The sequence below is a fragment of the Saimiri boliviensis genome, chromosome 1, assembly GCF_048565385.1.
Source record: "Saimiri boliviensis isolate mSaiBol1 chromosome 1, mSaiBol1.pri, whole genome shotgun sequence".
Taxonomy (NCBI): domain Eukaryota; kingdom Metazoa; phylum Chordata; class Mammalia; order Primates; family Cebidae; genus Saimiri; species Saimiri boliviensis.
The window spans coordinates 68803164-68822557 of record NC_133449.1 but is presented as its reverse complement, the minus strand read 5'-3'; the positions used below and the strand labels follow the sequence as shown (position 1 = coordinate 68822557).

The 19394-nt window shown below is 41.3% G+C and overlaps 1 protein-coding gene across 2 annotated transcripts in view; it reads left to right on the top strand.

Annotated features, from left to right (window-relative positions):
- The window catches only part of ANTXR1 (ANTXR cell adhesion molecule 1), a 266805-nt gene extending 248057 nt beyond the window's left edge, over positions 1-18748 (top strand). For both annotated transcript variants that reach the window (XM_003922664.4, XM_074398773.1), the window contains one exon: positions 14814-18748. In XM_003922664.4, the coding sequence (XP_003922713.1) occupies positions 14814-15074 (261 nt within the window). In that variant the 3' untranslated portion in view covers positions 15075-18748. The remainder of the gene's footprint in view (positions 1-14813) is intronic.
- Positions 18749-19394: the final 646 nt, after the last annotated feature.

Here is a 19394-nt window from a genome sequence, read left to right as displayed (position 1 = left end):
TTTTTTTAACTTTTATTTTATGTTTGGGGGTACATGTGAAGGTTACATAGGTAAACATGTATCATGGGGGATTTTTGTACAGATTATTTCATCACCCAGATATTAAGCCCAGTGTCCAATAGTTATCTTTTTTGCTCCTCTCTCTCCTCCTACCCTCCCACTTCAAGTAGACTCCAGTGTCTGTCGTTTCTGTCTCTGTGTTCATAAGTTCTTATAATTTAGCTCCCACTTATAAGTGAGAACATGCAGTATTTGGCTTTCTGTTCCTGCATTCGTTTGCTAAAGATAATGGCCTCTAGCTCCATCCATGTTCCCACAAAAGACATGGTCCCATTCTTTTTTATGGCTGCATAGTATTTCATGGTGTATATGTACCACATTTTCCTTATCCAATCTATAACCTACATTTCAAAATGAACAGTGCTGGATAATATCCAGAGGACAGAAAGGGAAGTGTGGGATGTTTGCCTTTGGGGTTATATCTTTCTGTCATCCAGTTATCCTGTCTTTCTCCTGGGGACCTTGGTTCTAGTGGTGTCAGACAATGACGACAGCATACATTGAGATCAGAATCCAAATTAAGGGAAACCTACAACTCATTCTCAGATTCCACATACCATGAATGACCCCACTAGGCAAAGCGATGAGTAGCTACTTGTTTCAGTATTATTCCATAACAAACCATCCCAAAATCTAGTGACTTAAACTACAATTTGCTATTTTTTCCTCACATTTTTTGGGTCAGTTGGGCTCAATTGGAAAGTTCTCATTTTGAGTCTCTCATGAAGTTGTGTCAGATGGTAGCTGGGGCTGGAATCACTGGAAGGATGACTGGACAGCCCAGAGGGCTTTTTCACTCCTTTGACTGCCCTTCGTTGTACCTCAACAGGCCTCCTGCAGTAGACTAGCTGGGATTTCTTACATGGAGGTTCAGGGCACCAAAAATAGGAGGAGAAACTGTCAGGCCTCAGAGGCAGGCTCAAAGCTAGCACAACATCACTTCCATTACATTCAAAACGATCACAGCCAACCTAGATTTGAGGGAGCAGAGGCATGGGCTCCCCCTCAGCACAGCACATGTAGACTACAGGCGGAAAGGATGGCAGCCCCCTTTGCAAGTAAGTTACCACCACCACAAACAAGAAGCAAGAATTATTTGGGATGGAAGCTTTTCCCTCTTCCCAGAGAGCCTTCAAAGAGCACCCTCCCTGCTACTCTTGGGTGGCCCAGTGATTAAATGAGCAAAGTAAAATTTGTGCAGCTATAATTGTGTAAAACATTGGAGAAAAGTAACTTAATAAACACGACCACCTTTGGACTTCAATAAAGTAAGCAGATGAAAAAGTAAAAGATATAGAGACTTTAATTAAATCTAATCAAAAAATGATTAATGAAAATTTATTTAGCAGCACTCTTCAATAGATAATTCATATTATTTTCTTAACTTGTAAAAATCAACTATAACTTAGGCCACAAAGAAAACCTGAAAAAAGAGAACAAATAATTTTTACAGTAAACATATACCACCAAAAATAAAAATAAAAAGCTAGAAGTTAGCAATAAAGGATTAACCTCTTGCTTTAAAAAAGCACTTAGATACCACTGCACTCCAGCCTAGATGACAGAATGAGACTCTGTCCCAAAAAAAAGCACTTTGAAATTTTGAAGCACTGTCATAAATTACTGTTCAGTCCAACAGAAAATCAAAATTGCAATTAACTGGGATCCTAGAAAATAATGACATTGGAACATCTCAACAAAAACTCATGGGATTTGGAAACATCATGACCTTAAATTCTTTCATTATTAAACAAGAAAAAATGGAAACAAATGAGGTAAGCATTAGTTAAAACTTAGAAAATAATATGAAACAAATCTACAGACAACAGAAACAAGGAATCTATGAATAAAGAACAAATTAATGAAAACAAAGCAAAATCAGTAGAAATTAGAAATAAGTTTTTAAGACTTTCTTTGGAAATACCAGTATCACTGATGAATCTTTGAAAGACAAATCCAAAAAAGAAGGTCAGAAAATGAAAATATGTAATTATTAAGAATGACGAAAGGTGTATCACAATGAATAAGGAGAATTCTTTACCTATAAGAATGCCCTATGTACAAAGTATAAATCTATGCAAATGCTTTTAAAATCTTGATGAATGGATGATTTTCAAGAATGGATAAATTATAGAAATTGGCCCCCAAAAAAGTACAAAACCTAAATAGGTCAATATCTGTGGCAAAAATTTTTAAAGGCATCAAAGAACTATGCTTTTAAATAATACCATATCCAGAAATTTTTAAGCGAATTATTCCATGCTTATCCACATGTTGTAAGAACAAAATGCCCAACGATGATAGACTGGATAGGGAAAATGTGGTACATATACACCATGGAATATTACGCAGCCATCAAAAACGATGAGTTCATGTCCTTTGTAGGGACATGGATGAACCTGGAAACCATCATTCTCAGCAATGCTTTTTTGGTGAGAATTCTTAAGATAAACTCTCTCGGCCAGGTGTGACACAAGAGCAGAAAATCAAACACCGTATATTCTCACTCATAGGCGGGTGTTGAACAATGAGAACACATGGACACAGGGAGGGGAGCACTACACACTGGGGTCCATTGGGGGGAAATGGGGGAGGGACGGGGGTGGGGAGGTGGGAAGAGATAGCATGGGGAGAAATGACAGATACAGGTGAGGGGACGGAAGACAGCAAACCACACTGCCATGTGTGTACCTATGCAACAATCTTGCATGTTCTTCACATGTACCCCAAAACCTAAAATGCAATAAAAAAAAAGAAAAAAAAGAACAAGTAATTCTTATGTTATTTCAGAAATACAGAACATATATAAAGATGAAAATCCTCCCAAATTGTTTTGTGAAGTTAATGTAATCTTGATGAAAAGTAGCTCACAACAAGAGAAACATGACCAAATTCACCTATGAATTTGGGTGCAAAAATCCTAAATCCAAGATAATTGATTTCAGAACTTTTCAAATGTGTATCTCTTTTTATCTCTTAAATATACATTTATGAAATATACACTTTCACAGTAGGTGAAAATATAGAAATAATATAATGATCTTTACTGATATCAAAAAGATATTTGATAAAATTTAAAATGTTACTTTTTGAAACTATCAACTGACCATGAATAGGAAATTATTTTCTTAACATGAATAAAAATATCTATCAATATGTTTATCTTACTTTATATCAAAAAGTTATTTGATGTTTGCTTAAATTTTTAAACACTTAAATGAAATTAAAGTATATTCTTAACAGAAGTAAGGATATCTAAACTACTTTATTTATGAAATATTGAAGGTATTCCTACTAAGACAATAATAAGGAAAGGGCACCTGACATCACTTCAAATCTATGCAATAAAACAAGAAAAATAATAACAGGTAAATATTAGAAATGGAAAAGATTAAGTTATATCAACAGAAATACTATAAGAGAATTATTTAAATACAAAATAAATATACTAAGAGTAGGATGCTAAAATAGAGAAAAGTTAAACTTTACAATACCAACAATAAAATGAATACAGAAATAAATGTTTAAAAGAAAGCTGGAACTTATATTAGAAAATCACAAATCTTGAATGTGCTATTAATAGATGAGAAAATATAAAAATATAAAAGGCCATTTTCTCCAACTTAATTTATGAATTACGCCATTATAAATAATCAGTTGTTTGGAAGAACAATCAGATAAGACTAGTGCAGATAATCTTGAAAACTAATAAAGATATAATACTAATATCACAATATGTTGTGAAACTAACAGTCAACCCTGCTGCTAGATATAGACAGACACATCAGAGAAGTGGAGCAGAGACCTGAAAAAACAAACGGAAGAACAAGTGAGGATTTGCTATATGATAAGCCTGGCATTAAATTAGCTGGAAGGTGGTATTATTTAACAAATGGTACCTGGCTAATTTAGAAAAAGATGTAATAAATTTGAACTTGTACCTCACATCTTATAGCAAAATATATTCCGGATGATAATAGTTAACATTTACTGAGTAATTTTATATTTCCGGCACTGTTCAAAGTTACTTATAGGCCAGGTGCGGTGGCTCATGCCTGTAATCCCAACACTTTGGGAGGCTAAGGCGGGTGGATCACTTGAGGTCAGGAGTTCAAGACCAGCCTCACCAACATAGTGAAAACCTGTCTCTACTAAAAATACAAAATTAGCCAGGCATGGTGGTGCACTCCTGTAATCCCAGCCACTTGGGAGGTGGAGGCAGGAGAGTCACTTGAACCTGGGAGATGGGATTACACCATTACACTCCAGCCTGGGCAACAAGAGCAAAACTCCATCTCAAAAAAAAAGTTATTTACCATTTTCATTAATCCTTACATAATCCCATGAGCTAGGATCAATTATTTAACCCACTTTACAGAAAACAAAGAGAAGCTAATTAATTTGTCCAAGATAACACAGTGAGTTACAGAACCAGATCCTGAATCCTAGTAGTTTGGCTCTAGAGTCCACATTCTATAAATACAGAAAAGTGAAACTATAACATAACTAGAAAAGAATGATGAAGGTCTTTCTAAGGCATATGAAAAATAGACTCTATGAGCCAGGGGCAGTGGCTCACATCTGTAATCCCAGCACTTTGGGAAGCCAAGGCTGGTGGATCATCTGAGCTCAGGAGTTTGAGACTAGCCAGGCCAACATGGTGAAACCCTGTCTCTACCAAATACACAAAACAAGTAGCCAGGCATGATGGTGCACTCCCATAGTCCCAGCTCCTTGAGAGGCTGAGGTGAGAGGATCACTTGAACCCAGGAGGCTGAGGTTGCAGTGAGCTGAGATCACGTCACTGCACTCCAACCTGGGTGACAGTGAAACCCTATCTCAAAAAAAAAAAAAATAGACTTTATGGATTAATATAATCAGCTACCCACATAAACGTATTTAACTTCTGTATGTAAAAAATATCATCAGTAAAATTTTAAAAATCACAAACAAACAAAAAAAATAGCTTACTTAACCAGCGTATTAGTCTGTTCTCACACAGCTACAAAGAACTACCCGAGACTGGGTAATTTATAAAGAAGAGACGTTTAATTGATTCACAGTTCCATATGGCTAGGGAATCCTGGGGTAATTTACAATCATGGCAGAAGGGGAAGCAAGCATGTCTTACATGGCAGCAGGTGAGAGAGCGTGTGAACAAGCACAGGGGAACTCTCCTTTAAAAACCATCAGATCTTGAGAAACGTATTCACTCTATCATGAGAACGGCATGGGGGAAACTGCCCCCATAATTCATTTACTTCTCTCCCTAGACATGCGGGGATTACAATTCAAGATCAGATTTGGGTGGGAACACAAAGCCTAACCATATCAACTGGTTTCACCATTACTCTATAAAGAGCTCTTACAAATCAATAAAAAAGATTAATAAAAAAAATCAAAACCTCAGTAAAAGTGGGCAAAGCATATGAACAGACAAGTCATTAAAGATGAAATACAAAGGACTTATATATATGTGTGTGTGTGTGTGTGTGTGTGTGTGTATGACACATATACGTATATACATACGTATTTTTGTGACATGTATATCTTTAAATATATGCACACACACATTTTTAAAATTTTCATCTCACAAATAATAAAACAATGAACATGGAAACATACAATTCCTTCAAACAGTCAAATTGGCAAAATTTTTAATTCTAAAACTGTAATTGAAAGTGTAGGGAAATAGAAATTCTCATAGACTACTGCAACTACAAATGAGTATTACTTTTTCTAGTGGTATCGACAGTTTGACAATATATTATCAAACACTGTCAAAGTGTACATAAACTTTGACCCAGAAATTCTACCTCAAATAATTTGCTCTAAAACAATTGACAGATGTATGAAAATATTTATGGATGAACAGTTTTATCACAGTATTGTTTATAATAAAGACAAATTAGATAAACTCTTAATACCCAACAATAAAGAACTTCTTAACTGCATTTGGTGCTTCCATGTGATGGAAGATTATGCAACCACTGAAAATGACAAGGGAGAAATGGTCACAGTAAACTACTTTACGACTTTTATACAGGATGATTCCTTTTTCGTAAATATATCCTCCACTGGATGTGTGTCTGTGTTCTGTAAATATAAGCACAAAACATTAATTCTGAATGCTGTAATTTAACATTATCTTCTTCCTTCCTCTTCTCTTTTCATTGTGTATTTTTTCAAATTTTCAACAAAGAAAACAAAGAACTGTAATCAGATGAAAAAAGGGAATTTTTTTGTTAAATAAGTCATACCTCAACATTAATTCGTGACAACGCTTGTATTTACACGTGTCCCACTAAAGAGATACCATTTTTATTTCTACCCTTTCCTTCATTTTTCTAGTTTCCTCATGTTACCAAATATTTCCTGTGTGCTTTCATCTTACCCTCAGTTCTGGCATCCAAAGACGTTATTATGGAGAGTGTGCCAGTATGTGTGTCAGCAAAATGAGTCAAATAACTAAAAGAGTTGACCTTGGATCCCTTTCTACGTACAGAGCATAAAAGGCAGGCTATTATATGAGATTTATAGGCAGGGCAAGATTTGAGGTGGAGAAAAGGGAGCTGAGAAGGATCAGAGCATCACCACTCACAACCCACCCTTCTCTTTGCCCTTGGCTCCAGCTTTGGGGAGGGGGAAGGAGCAAGACAGGATCTCGTTCTGTTGCCCAGGCTGGAGTGCACTGCAGTGGTGCCATGATAGCCTACTGCAACCTCAAACTCTTGGGCATCCTTCTGCCTCAGCCTCCCAAGTAGCTAAGACTAAAGGCACACATCACCACATCAGGCTAATTTTTTTTAAATTTTTGTAGACATAGGGCCTCACTGTGTTTCCCAGGATGGTCTGTAACTCCTGGGCTAAAGAGATCCTCCTGTCTGCCTCCTAAAGTGCTGGGATTACAGGCATGAGCCACCTTGCCTGGCCAAGAAGATACCTTTGAATGTGTCTGTGTATATACACATTTTGTGTACACTGGTATACGTACATTCTATACATGCCTCTATCTATACATATGCTGACATACATATATATGTATGTATATGCACATTTTTATGTATGTGTGTATATGTGTGTGTGCATGCATGCATATGAATTTTATATGGAAAACCAAAATACCAAAGTGAAATGGAAAGGCCGAAAGCAAGAAGACTGGTTTACTTGGTGGCCAAGTGATAGAAGATGAGCAACAACGAGGGTGGGGCAGAATGAAAGGGTGTGAAGGGTCTTTAAGAAACTGAATCAGCACTTTCTCTGCTTCTCCCTGACTGTGGCAGAAGATGGCTGCCCCCTCATCCCCAAGATCCCACTTTACATTCCCTCAATTCAGATGATCAGTCCTGAGTACCTGTCACTTAGTGGTCATTCCAAATTCACAGGAGAGAGAATCTGATGGGTCTAGCTCAGCACAGTTGTCCACTTCTGGTCCAATCAACTGTGGCCAAACTCAGAGTCACAGATCACAAATGTGGTTGCTGGGGTCCATCTGTTTGTGGGGTCATTTGACTACTGTCTGTCCTCACCTCTAGGCTATACTCTTCATGAGGTCAGGGACCTCACGGTTGCTCAATACTGTCTGCAGCACCTTTTGAGGACACAGCTGGCCCTCAAAACCCACTTGTCAAAAGGATAAATGCACAAATAATTAACAAATGAAGAGAATCATAGACAGGGTAGAAGGCTAACTATTAAGTCATCCAACCCAGCCATCCATTCATTGTTCTGTTTAATTCATCACTAGAGCACCACCGTCAGCAGGATCGTCAGTTCCCTTCAATATGTCGATGAGGTTTTGTGGTCTAGCCTAAGTTTACAAGAATGATTTAAGTTACGAACTATGCTTATAATTCCAAACAACTGACTTCCAAACAAACTTTGGAAACCTAATTCATTAATAACTTGAGAAATACCTACACACCCCTCCAAACAAGACAATAAGTAGGAGAACTAGGCCAGAGAGAAAAGGTATTTGTCACAGGAAACTTGGCACATATGTTATATTTTTTCCATCAAATTACTTTAGTGTTCTTCCTGTGAAATCCAATTTCCTTAGATGACCTCTGTTTATAGGAAACCATTTGGTTTAATCTGTGGGAGCCATAGCGTATTTTTAACCATCTCTGAAGTCCAGCTCCCCCTCCACTGAGCGTGCCTGATGCCCAAACAGATGTCTCATAACACTCAGCACATATGAGCTCACCACTGGCAAGTCTTTTGCACACCATCAGCCCACACCTCTTCTCACATCTCCCTGTCTACCCACAAACCTAAATTCAGAACTTGTAGGCAAGCTCAAACTCTTACCACAATAATAGAAAAGCAATAGGCAGACCTCCAATTTCGAATTTTCAATTTATTAATATTTTTTAAAATCTAATGACCTGAAAATATGCAATACAAAGCATTAGCCAAACTAATTAATATAAAGAAATATGCAAACTGGCTGCCCCACAAAAGAATTCAGATTAAAGTATCCAAGGAAAAGTCTTCAAAGGAATTCAAATTTTGACAGAGGCTGGGTGTAGTGGCTCATGCCTGTAATCCCAGCACTTTGGGAGGCCAAGGCAGCCAGAGCACCTAAGTTTAGGAGTTCAAAACCAGCCTGGCCAACATGGCAAAACCCTGTCTTTACTAAAAATACCAAAAAAAATAAATAAATAAATTAGCTGGATGTGGCAGTATATGCCTATAATTCTAGCTACTTGGGAGGCTGAGGCAGGAGAATCGCTTGAACCCAAGAGGCAGAGGTTGCAGTGAGTCAAGATCATGCCACTACACTCCAGCCTGGGTGACAGAGTGAGACTCTATCTAAAAAAAAAAAAAAAAAAAATGATGGAATTATAGAATATTAGGGCTGGGAGGTCCTTGAACATCATCTAGCTCAGGCATCCCCAAACTTTTTACACAGGGGGCCAGTTCACTGTCCCTCAGACCGTTGGAGGGCCACCACGTACCGTGCTCCTCTCACTGACCACCAATGAAAGAGGTGCCCCTTCCTGAAGTGTGGCGGGGGGCAGGATAAATGGCCTCAGGGGGCCGCATGCGGCACGCGGGCCATAGTTTGGGGATGCCTGATCTAGCTGGTACAACTTTATTGTACTGATGAAGAAACTGAGGTCCATAGAGAGAAAGTGACTTGCCTCGGGTTTCACGATGAGTATGTTAGTGGCAGAACTAGAGGTAGAACTCTGCCTCCTAACTGCAACCCACAAACAGACCACAGCCCCACCACCAGTGTCCTGTCTCTGTAATCCTCAGACCATCAATGTCAGAAGTTCAAACCTAGGGAAATCCAGAACCTGACCAACAAGATCTTTATCATGACCTTTTCATCATAACCCTTTCAGAATGTGTCACCTCCAATTTAGGTAGATTTTTGCTGAAGAACAATTTCCTTTGATAAGGCAATCAAAGTTAACCCAAAAACTATTTTTAGAGGTAATATTAACCTTTCTAAGTGTGGAAGCTGAGGGGAATACATAAGATTCTTGCCTTCCATTTTCCAAGAACCTAGGAAATGTCCAAGGAGACCACAGAGAGGTGACTGAGAAGCATTAAACTCATAGCTGTGTTCATGGATCCTGGACCTCTGGGGAGCCTAAACCTGCAGGGGAAAATCAGAGCTTTCTAAGACGTCTTGCTGCACTTCGGAGCTCTAGTGTATGAGTAGTATTTGCTGAGTGCCAACTTGAACTTGAACGTTGAGCTTTTTAGAGCAATACTGGGCTCCAGAGGAAGAGCCTTTGAGGCTGCCTCAGAGGTGCTCACCAACCAGTTAAGGAGCAATGTTTCTAATGGGAAACATTTAGAGAAGAGTGCCACATGGCAAATTATATTCTTCATTGGACAAATATTTGTGAAGGGCATTGGGTGGACCAAGCTGGGCGTCCTGCAATAAAAGAGTAGGACATCAATTGAAAGACGTAAGCACAGACCAGCTCCCAAAGGGCTTCATATGCCAGTGGAGGTGTTTGGCTTTTATTTTAAAGGTGATGGGGAATCACTGAAGAATTTTGACATGGAGAGTGAATTGACAACACTTAGGTTCTGGAAGAATCACTTGGCTGTGTCAAGAGCTGATGGACTGTGGTCAGGTGCTACGCTGTGTGATGCTATCTACAAGTGTTCCAAGAAATCACTTGCACTTTTAGTCTATATTCAGGAAAACAGGATAAAGTGGATGAGTTCCTGAGGCAAACAGAGCTGGATTTTAATCCCACTCTGCCACTTACTGGCTGTGTAGTCTTGAGCAAGTTATTTAAACAGGTGTGAGGCTTGAGTTTTCTTTCTGTACAGTGAAAATAATGATACTTAACTGACAGAATTTTGATGATAAATAGAGAAGCTAATGTACCTGCACATTTTAAATAGTCCTCCCACCACCATTAGATACAGGCAAATCAAAATGGCACTTTGAAGCCTAGGAGGAAAGCTGGCTAGCATTCTGCTAAGCCTACATTTAGCAGGAGATATTATTGCATTTTCTTCTTAGAATCTAATCTTAGAATTTTGTTGCTGAAGTGTGTAAATAATGAGCATTCATTCCTGTAAATGAGGACACCGAGGTAAACTGAGGTCAAAGCCAAATCTTGGATCTCAATCAAACTACCCAAAACCAATACTGCAGAAAATAAAACTGGGTCACAAAGACCAGTGTTATGAAGTGAGAGTTCCAATCATCCTAGCAACCTTTTAACCAAACACTGGTGCAGATTTGCTGGCCTACATTAACACTGAGAACATCTGGCCTTTCTATTATCCTCTTGCAAGCAAAAAACGATGTTGTATAAACTGATCTTTAAGCCAATTATATGGTCTAAGTGTTACCGTGTTTGTGTTGGCACCTCCGACTCCAGGTTTTAAGAACTTATTGTAACCACACCCCTCTTACAAAGACTATGGGTCTTACTGTATATTACCCCAGGGATTTATTGATGCCGAGTCTGCACCTTTTTTTTTTTTCAGGAAGATAAGTACGTGTAAATTCATCATCAATCACATGTGTGTGCAGTGCAGTGCACTGTGGGAGGTCCTATAAGAAATGAGTTACAGGACTTAGTGGCAACAGGAGAGAAGAGACATAAGAGAGCAGGCTCTAGGGACTGCTTTGTTTTTCCCTACAATTTTGCTACTTTTTTCCTATGTATGAATTTTATTATAGAAGCCAGGTGTGGAGTGTAGAAGCTCTAGTCTGCAGCTCACTCAGAAAGCACTGAACTAGGATTTGGAACACCTGATACCACCTCCAACTGACCTTTCCACCATAGACAGGGTCATGATTATGTCTGCACATCCTGCAGAGAGATGGAGTTAGACTCAACTTCATTTGCTAAACACAATGCATGTGCCAGGCACTGTTCCAAGCCCTTCATAACATTGGTTAAGGGAGTCCTCCTAAAACCTGTAAGTGGCAGGTCTTATGATTACTCCCACCTCACATCACACTGTGGGGTGTCCCACAGCGGGGGCAAGGCAGAAGCTATGAGCTTGCCCTGTCCACTCTGGCTGCTTGATGAGAGCTCTGGGCTTTTGTGCTCAGATCTAAAGGACTAGGTTGGGGTGGGGGGTGTGGTGCTGTAATGAACTGTAGTGCAATGCTCTGTGGTAGGTGACCCATGGGTGCACCTCTGGAGTGTGACTAACCAGAGGAAGGAGGGCTCTTTGCCTCCCCCATCACCAGTTTAGCCCACCCCATCTGTCCCTCTGCTGCTCTGGCCAAGACACCATGGCAGCAGCGAGAAGTGCTGACCTCGGGAGGTCTTCCTCCCCACCTCACTCCCCCACCAGCCTCCACTGCCCTCTTTCATTCCATCTTCAGCTGACAGATGTGAGAGACCATCTTTTAGTCTGTGGATGCTTTCACACCTTTTTGGAAACACCTGGGAATCCTAACATGGATTATGAACAGAGGTATTGGCAGAAGAAGGCTGGGAGCTTCTGATTTTGTCTCTGGACACAACAGCCTCTGGTAAAAATAGTAGAGTGACTTATTTCAACAGAAGAGAATAAGTACATGAACTTCTGGATTAATTAATTAGCCTCTCCTCTGCCCAACCCGGTGGCCAGCTCTAGAGGAGATCTGAAGCCGGATGGGCATTCAACCCCAGACACCAGCAGCTCCTTCCCCAGGATGAAGGTTTTACATCATCTTTAAAGGACATGAATCTCTTGAGCCTCTCAGTCTCACTTAGCATGTCTAGGAATGAAGGACAGAACAGATAGCACAGTAAATCCCAGCTCAAAACTGTCGTCACAGGAATTCATCACAGATGGTAATCATTAGGGCCCTCACATCTTAAAGGAAAGCTTTATCCAGAATCATAAATAAACTGTAACCAAGGCTTAGATTTATAAAGCTATAAAAGAGGGCAGCTTGAACAGCCGGGAATGTACAGTACTGGGTTACAAAATCAGCATCATGCCTGAGAGGCTGGACATAAACCAGGAGGTCTGGGCAGTACAGCAAGAAGGGGGGATCTTCTTTCTGCAGTTAGTGGACCCCCAGTCAGAGCCTCCCCTGCTTAGCCCCTGGTTTACTCACGTGTAATGCTAGCTCAGAGAAGCGGGGGTGCTGGCATCTAAACATGGCATTGCAACTCATAAACCAAGTGCAGTCCCATCAAGCTGGGCCCTTCCTCACCAAGATTCCCTCTGGCTAATGCTATGTCCTGGGAAGTAATTTTCAGTTTATTGCTAAGGTCCTCTACCCGCTACTTTTCCTAAGTGGCTCAAATAACTTCGTTTTTACCGAGAGTCCCCGTACCATGGAGAACACCCTGTGAGGCTGTGAGTTGCGGAGCAGCAAAGCACAAAACAAGGCTGCAGCCTTCCCAGAGTTTCTCATCTGGACAGGGAGGCAAAGCATTTACAGATGAAATAGCTGTAGCGTGCAGGCTCAAATGTGTGGTGTAGAGAACTAGAGAACTCAAGGAAGCAAAGGGCAAGTAGAGGCTGGAGTCGCTGTGGGGAAAATGTGTGGAGGAAAAGGGACATGATTTATGACTTGAAGGGGGCACGGGGCTGTGCACAGGGAGGGAAGGTTTTCTCAGCCCACAGCCTCCCACCAGCATGCAGCCTGTCCCTGCTGTGGCCCATCCTGAGCCAAGTCTCTAACAACACACTCTCATTTTCCTCTTGTCCTGGAGCTAATTTAAGCAACAATTGTTCCCCAAATTCCACACCTCAACCTCTTCATTCCCATTCAGGCTTGTCCCTAAAAGGCCTGGAAAGGGAAACTCTGTGCTCTCTGGACATGTCCCATTCAGGCTGGACACCACAGGATAGCATCCATCCTGGAGCGTGTAGCCAGGAACAATTTCACACACCCCAGCCCCAGCCTCAGCATGGAGGGCAGCCTCAGAGAGGTGCAGCCCCACCCTGGCCCCCGTGGAGAGCGATTCCGTAGGCATCCAGACATGCCAGAGAGAGAACAGTAAGATGACCCAGAGGCATGGGAAGTGAGGAGGGCCAGGAGCCTGCAGGGGGTGGGTACCCAACCGAGCAAGTGGCCAAGTGTAGAGAACTTACACCAGCATGGAAGAGTTGAGCAGAAGAGCCCCGTCTCCCCTCCCTTGCAGAGCTGAGTGTTGTGCAGAGGCTCCTGAGTGCCAGTTGAGACTGGGGGCTATCTGGTGGAGGACAGAGAAAGCATGGCTGTGACTCTGGAGAGCAGAGCAGAGACACTATACGGGAGACAAGGCTACTTAAGGCTGGCTTTGGATGCTGCCTTTCAGGAGGTTGCTGTAAAGGATTCCAGGGTCTTCTCTGCATTGTTCAGTTGAGTACCCAAGAAGGGTAGGGGAAAAGCAGAATTCAGGGTAGATGCCCACTTGGCAGTAAAATGTCCCCAGGTTGTATTTCTTAAGGTACATAGATTGTCAATTTCTGTGACGACTAAAGGTACCTGCACAGGTGTGGCCGCATGTGGAAGAGGGAATCCACAGCCAGAACAAGGGCAGGATAAACTGTTTATTATTTACTGGCACTTTGGAGAAGGCAAGGCATGGATAGGGAAGCTGTACTGATCACATCAGTAGAGATAGCTGCCTCCTTCATTCATTACCCACGACAAGCAGTTGAGGGGGCACAGGCGAGGTAAATGCATCAGGGCCTCGAGGCCCACCTCTATTGGCCACATCACATGACAACTCCAATCACAGATTCTAGCTACATCCTTGAATTACCATATAGGAGAAGCTCACGGTCTTAACATTCTGCCGTTTCCAGGCATGTAATTGAAAGGAATCAAAGTAAATCACTTTTGTTTATGAAATATGAGGACCCCTTCCAGAAGGCAAAGTAGCAGCAGGAAGAATAATTCTAGAGTCTATTTTGGGTTAGAATCACCAATCCCACTTCTTCCTAGTTGTATGGCCTTGAAAAAGCTAACTTCGCTTTTCTGAACCTGTTTTCTCATCCGTGCAATGGAACAGTTAATAATTCCCAGTTAGCAGGGCTGTTGGATTCAATCTGATGACCTCTGTACACAGCACCCAATTAAGTCAGCCTCCTTCCCTTTCTCCAACTTGAGACAGCTGGACTCCAGGAAGAGATGAATTTTAGCCATTTTGCTACACAGTCCAGGAAAAGGAAGCGGGAGCCCACTTGTCCTCAGGTTCTACTAGGTGCCACTAGAGAGTTGTCACCAAGAGGGGCTTGCTTTCCACATGCAAACTCTCCCCGAACACACCACAGGCCCTGATGTGAGGCCGTCTGCTCATGTTTCCTTCTCTCTGATTGTCTTCTAGGGGCGCTGCATCAACTTCACCAGGGTCAAGAACAACCAGCCAGCCAAGTACCCACTCAACAATGCCTACCACACCTCCTCGCCACCTCCTGCCCCCATCTACACGCCCCCACCCCCTGCACCTCACTGTCCTCCCCCGGCCCCCAGTGCCCCCACCTCTCCGATCCCATCCCTACCTTCCATCCTTCCCCCTCCTCCCCAGGCTCCACCTCCCAACAGGGCACCTCCTCCCTCCCGCCCTCCTCCAAGGCCTTCTGTCTAGAGCCCAAAGTTCCTGCTCTGGGCTCTCTCAGAAACTTCGGGAGGTGCTAGAACAAGTCTTTCCAGTTAGAGGAGAGGAGTGGTGATAAAGCCCACTGACTTTCACACATTCTAAAAATTGGTTGGCAATGCCAGTCTAACGACCATCATGATCAGCAGAAACAGATATTTTAAGTGGCCGGAAAGCAAATAATGAGGCAACTACAGCCACCTTTTATAGCCAACCATCTATCACTTCTAGAAGTTTCCAGAGACAGTGAAACTGCAAGATGCTCTCAACGGGACTGTGTCTCATGGAGACCAGCAAGAAAATCATTTATCTGAGGGTGAAATGCAGCGTTGGATAAGAAATACATTGCTGGGTTTCTAAAATGCTACCTTCCCGCCTCTCCTCCACCTCCATCCCTGGACCCTGGACCTTTGGCATGGGAGCCAAAGGACCCTCACCCCCGTGCACCACCCAGGAAGGAGGAAACCTTTGCCTACAACTTTGGAAATACTGGGGTCCCTGGTGCGGTAAGAAACTCAACATCAGACGGGTATGCAAAAGGACGTTCTCCTGGGATTTGCAGGTATCTAAAAATATATGCCATCTTTTCCTTGCAAAGTCTTCCAGTTTCCAAGTGAGAAAGGGAGCAGTTGTTTACTGATGGAAAAGGTATGTTGCTATGTTGATGTGTAAGTGAAATCAGTTGTGTGCAATTGACAGGCGTATTTATGGGAGCATCAGCCAGTTTCTAAAACCCACAGGCCATCAGCAGCTAGAGGTGGCTGGCTTTGGCCAGACATGGTCCCTAGATCAACAGACAATGCTGTTGTCGAAGAGCAACCTGTGAATGATTCATGTCAAAAATCAGGTTCGGCTTCAGTTTAAACCATTTGAGGTATGAAGTTTATCCTGTTTTCCAGAGATAAACATGAGATGATCTTTCCAAAATAGCATCATTAGAAACTGTCACATGGTATCATTAGTTTTGTTTTGTTTTTTTTCTTGGTAAAGTTGTGCACCAGAGACTTCTGGGTAGAGCTGAGAGACAATGGTCCTGACATAATAAGGAAATAATCCCTAGCTTCTTTGATTAACTCTCATAAGGCATGTGCGTGTACACAAACATATTTCTCCTTGGCTTTTCAACATAGAATATCAGTTGTTAACCAAGGGGAAATACATCAGATGTGCAACACGGAGATGCTCTGCCTGAAATTCCTACCATGCCTGGGCCCACCTTGTTTCTCCAGGTCTTTCTCGATCTATTTAGTCAATAAGCCCTATAATCACTTGCTAAACATTGGGCTTCATTACCCAGGAGTGAAAACAGAGATCACTGTTGTGGGCCTCCTGCATCTACCCGTTCAAAATTATCTCCTTCTCCAGCCTTCTACAAGTCCTAAAATTCCTGTCCCAAGCCCCCTAAATTCTCACATCATTTCTAGAACAAAACAGAATATAAAATAAATGTAAATATAGTGGCTTGGGATGTGGTCTCCAAAGATCCTTCAAGAATACATCAACCCAGCTTCATTCTCTCACTTAGAACAGAGATATAAGGGCCTGGGATGCATTTATTTTATCAATACCAATTTTGGTGTCCATGGCAGACATTGCTAATCAATCACAGCACTATTTCCTATTAAGCCCAATGATTTCTTCACAATCCTTCTCAAATTACAACTCCAGAGAGGCACCCCTCAACAGTCAGATGGACCCAACAGTCAGACGGGAGTAATGAACCCTACTTGTTTTATCTATCTTAGAAAGCAAAAACAAACAGGAGTTTCCAGGGAGAATGGGAAAGCCAGCGGGTATAAAAGGTACAGTCGGGGGAAATAGATCTAGGCAGAGTGCCTTAGTCAGGGACCACTGGCGCTGAATCTGCAGTGCCAACGCCAAACTGACACATCTCCAAGTGTACCTCCAACCCTAACCTTCTCCCACAGCTGCCTGCAACAGAGTCTCCCAGCCTTCTCAGAGAGCTAAAACCAGAGATTTCTAGACTCGTGAAAGCAACCTCCCAGCCTCTCCCCAACCCTGCCGCATTGTCTATTTTTAGAACAGTAGGCTTCTTCTTTCATGTAGTTCCTCATAAGCAGGGGCCAGGATAGCTCAGCCACCTGCAGTGACATTGCTGGGCCCCTTGAAAACCATTCCATAGAAGAATGGGTTCCCCAGGCTCACAGTGTAGAGATGTTGAGCCCATCACAGCTGTTTTGACTGCTGGCAGTCCAAAACAGTCCACCCACCCCACGCCACTGCCACATGATTCCTGCGGCCATTCAAAAGTTCACACCAAGATGCTGACGTTGCTGAGCAACGAGATGGTGAGCATCAGTGCGAATGCACCATTCAGGATCTCAACAGTGCATCAGTCATATGCCCAGTGCAGTTACAAGATGTTGTTTTTGCAAAGCGTTTTGATGGAATAGGGAACTGCAAATGTATGATGATTTTGAAAAGGCTTAGGAAGATTTGTTCTTAAAACTGACTCAGTGTGTCATCCCCAGTCATTTAGAATTACAGTTAAGAAGGAGAAACTTCTATAGACTGTATGAAAAAGATGTTTTCTTCATAGTGGGCTATTACAGGCAGGAAAAATTTTTAACTGGTTTACAAAATCCATCAATACTTGTGTCATTCCCTGTAAAAGGCAGGAGACATATGATTGTGATCAGAAAACTGCACAAAATTATTTTTTTCAGCCCCCATGTTATTGTCCTTATGAACTTTTTTAATTAAAGCCAAATTTTTGTTGTATATATTCGTATTCCATGTGTTAGATGGAAGCATTTCCTATCCAGTGTGAATAAAAAGAACAGTTGTAGTAAATTATTATAAAGCCGATGATATTTCATGGCAGGTTATTCTACCAAGCTGTGCTTGTTGGTTTTTCCCATGACTGTATTGCTTTTATAAATGTACAAATAGTTACTGAAATGACGAGACCCTTGTTTGCACAGCATTAATAAGAACCTTGGTAAGAACCATAGTCTCTGTTGACAACCAGCTCACAGTTTCTTGCCTGAAGCTTGGTGCACCCTCCAGTAAGACAAAAGATGTCTCTTTTACCAAAGTCAAGAACAGAGCTGGTGGATAAATTAACAGTCTTGGGTATCTGGCCATGGGTAACCTCACTGTAACTATCACTAGAATGGGCAGAGATGATCTTGAAGTGTCACGTACACCAAAGTCCAAACACTATGTCAGATGAGGATAAAATCCATTAAAGAACTGGAAAAAAAATAATTATAAGACGACAAGCAAATATTTCAGCCCAATGTCAGAACAAAAATTAATGCTGTGTAAAATGGGTTGAATTAGTTTGCAAACTATATAAAGATATATGCCGTAAAAAGTCTGTTAATGCACATCCTGTGGGAATGGAGTGTTCTAGTCAATTGCCTTTTCTAGTTATCTGAGCTCTCCTATATTATCATACTCAGATAACCAAATTAAAAGAATTAGAATATGGTTTTAAATACACTTAACATTAAACTGTTCTAACTCTTTCTTCTTTCTGTGGTAATTCAGAAGATAGTTATGGATCTTCAATGCCTCTGAGTCCTTGTAATAAAAAATCAGTTATCACTATACCATGCTACAGGAGACTGGGCAAAACCTGTACAATGACAACCCTGGAAGTTGCTTTTTTAAAAAAAATAATAAATTTCTAAAATCAACTCTTTTTTTCTGGTTATTTGTCTGTTTGTTATAAAAATAAAGTCCAACATATTCGAGTCCTCGATATCCTGATCGTAATACAGCGGTTGCCGTGCTATACATTACATTTCTCAAACGATTTCTTGCCTTCCACCAAACTCTATATTGTCTGGATTACTGTCGTTTCTTCTTTAGTAAGTATTTTTTATTTCTCATAACAAATTTTAAATTAAAAATGTAATCTATGCTAAGGGAAAATAAATACAAAGTGGAAACAAGAAAAATGTACTGCATCAGTTAGGATTGTGTCTGACTAACGTAGCAGAAAGGCAACTAGAATTGACTGTACTCACAAGGAGTCCAGAGATTTGCAGCAACTCAAGAACCAGGCAGTGTTGTAGTCAGTGCTGCAGTAAATACCCTTCTATGTATATCTCAGAATCTTTGTATTGCTTCTGCATTTCTGAGAGAAGTCACTTTATCCCTCCTAGCAGTTTTAATTCAGCTCCTCCATTTTAATTTTTTATAGATAGAAGAGCATCTTCTTCTAGTTCCTGAATTTCTTTGTAAGACCTCATTAAGCCTTGAATACATCTTAATTGGAACAAAATCATCCACAAACAGAAAGTCATGCCACAAGTTTTTCTAAGTTTTCATTAGTATTTG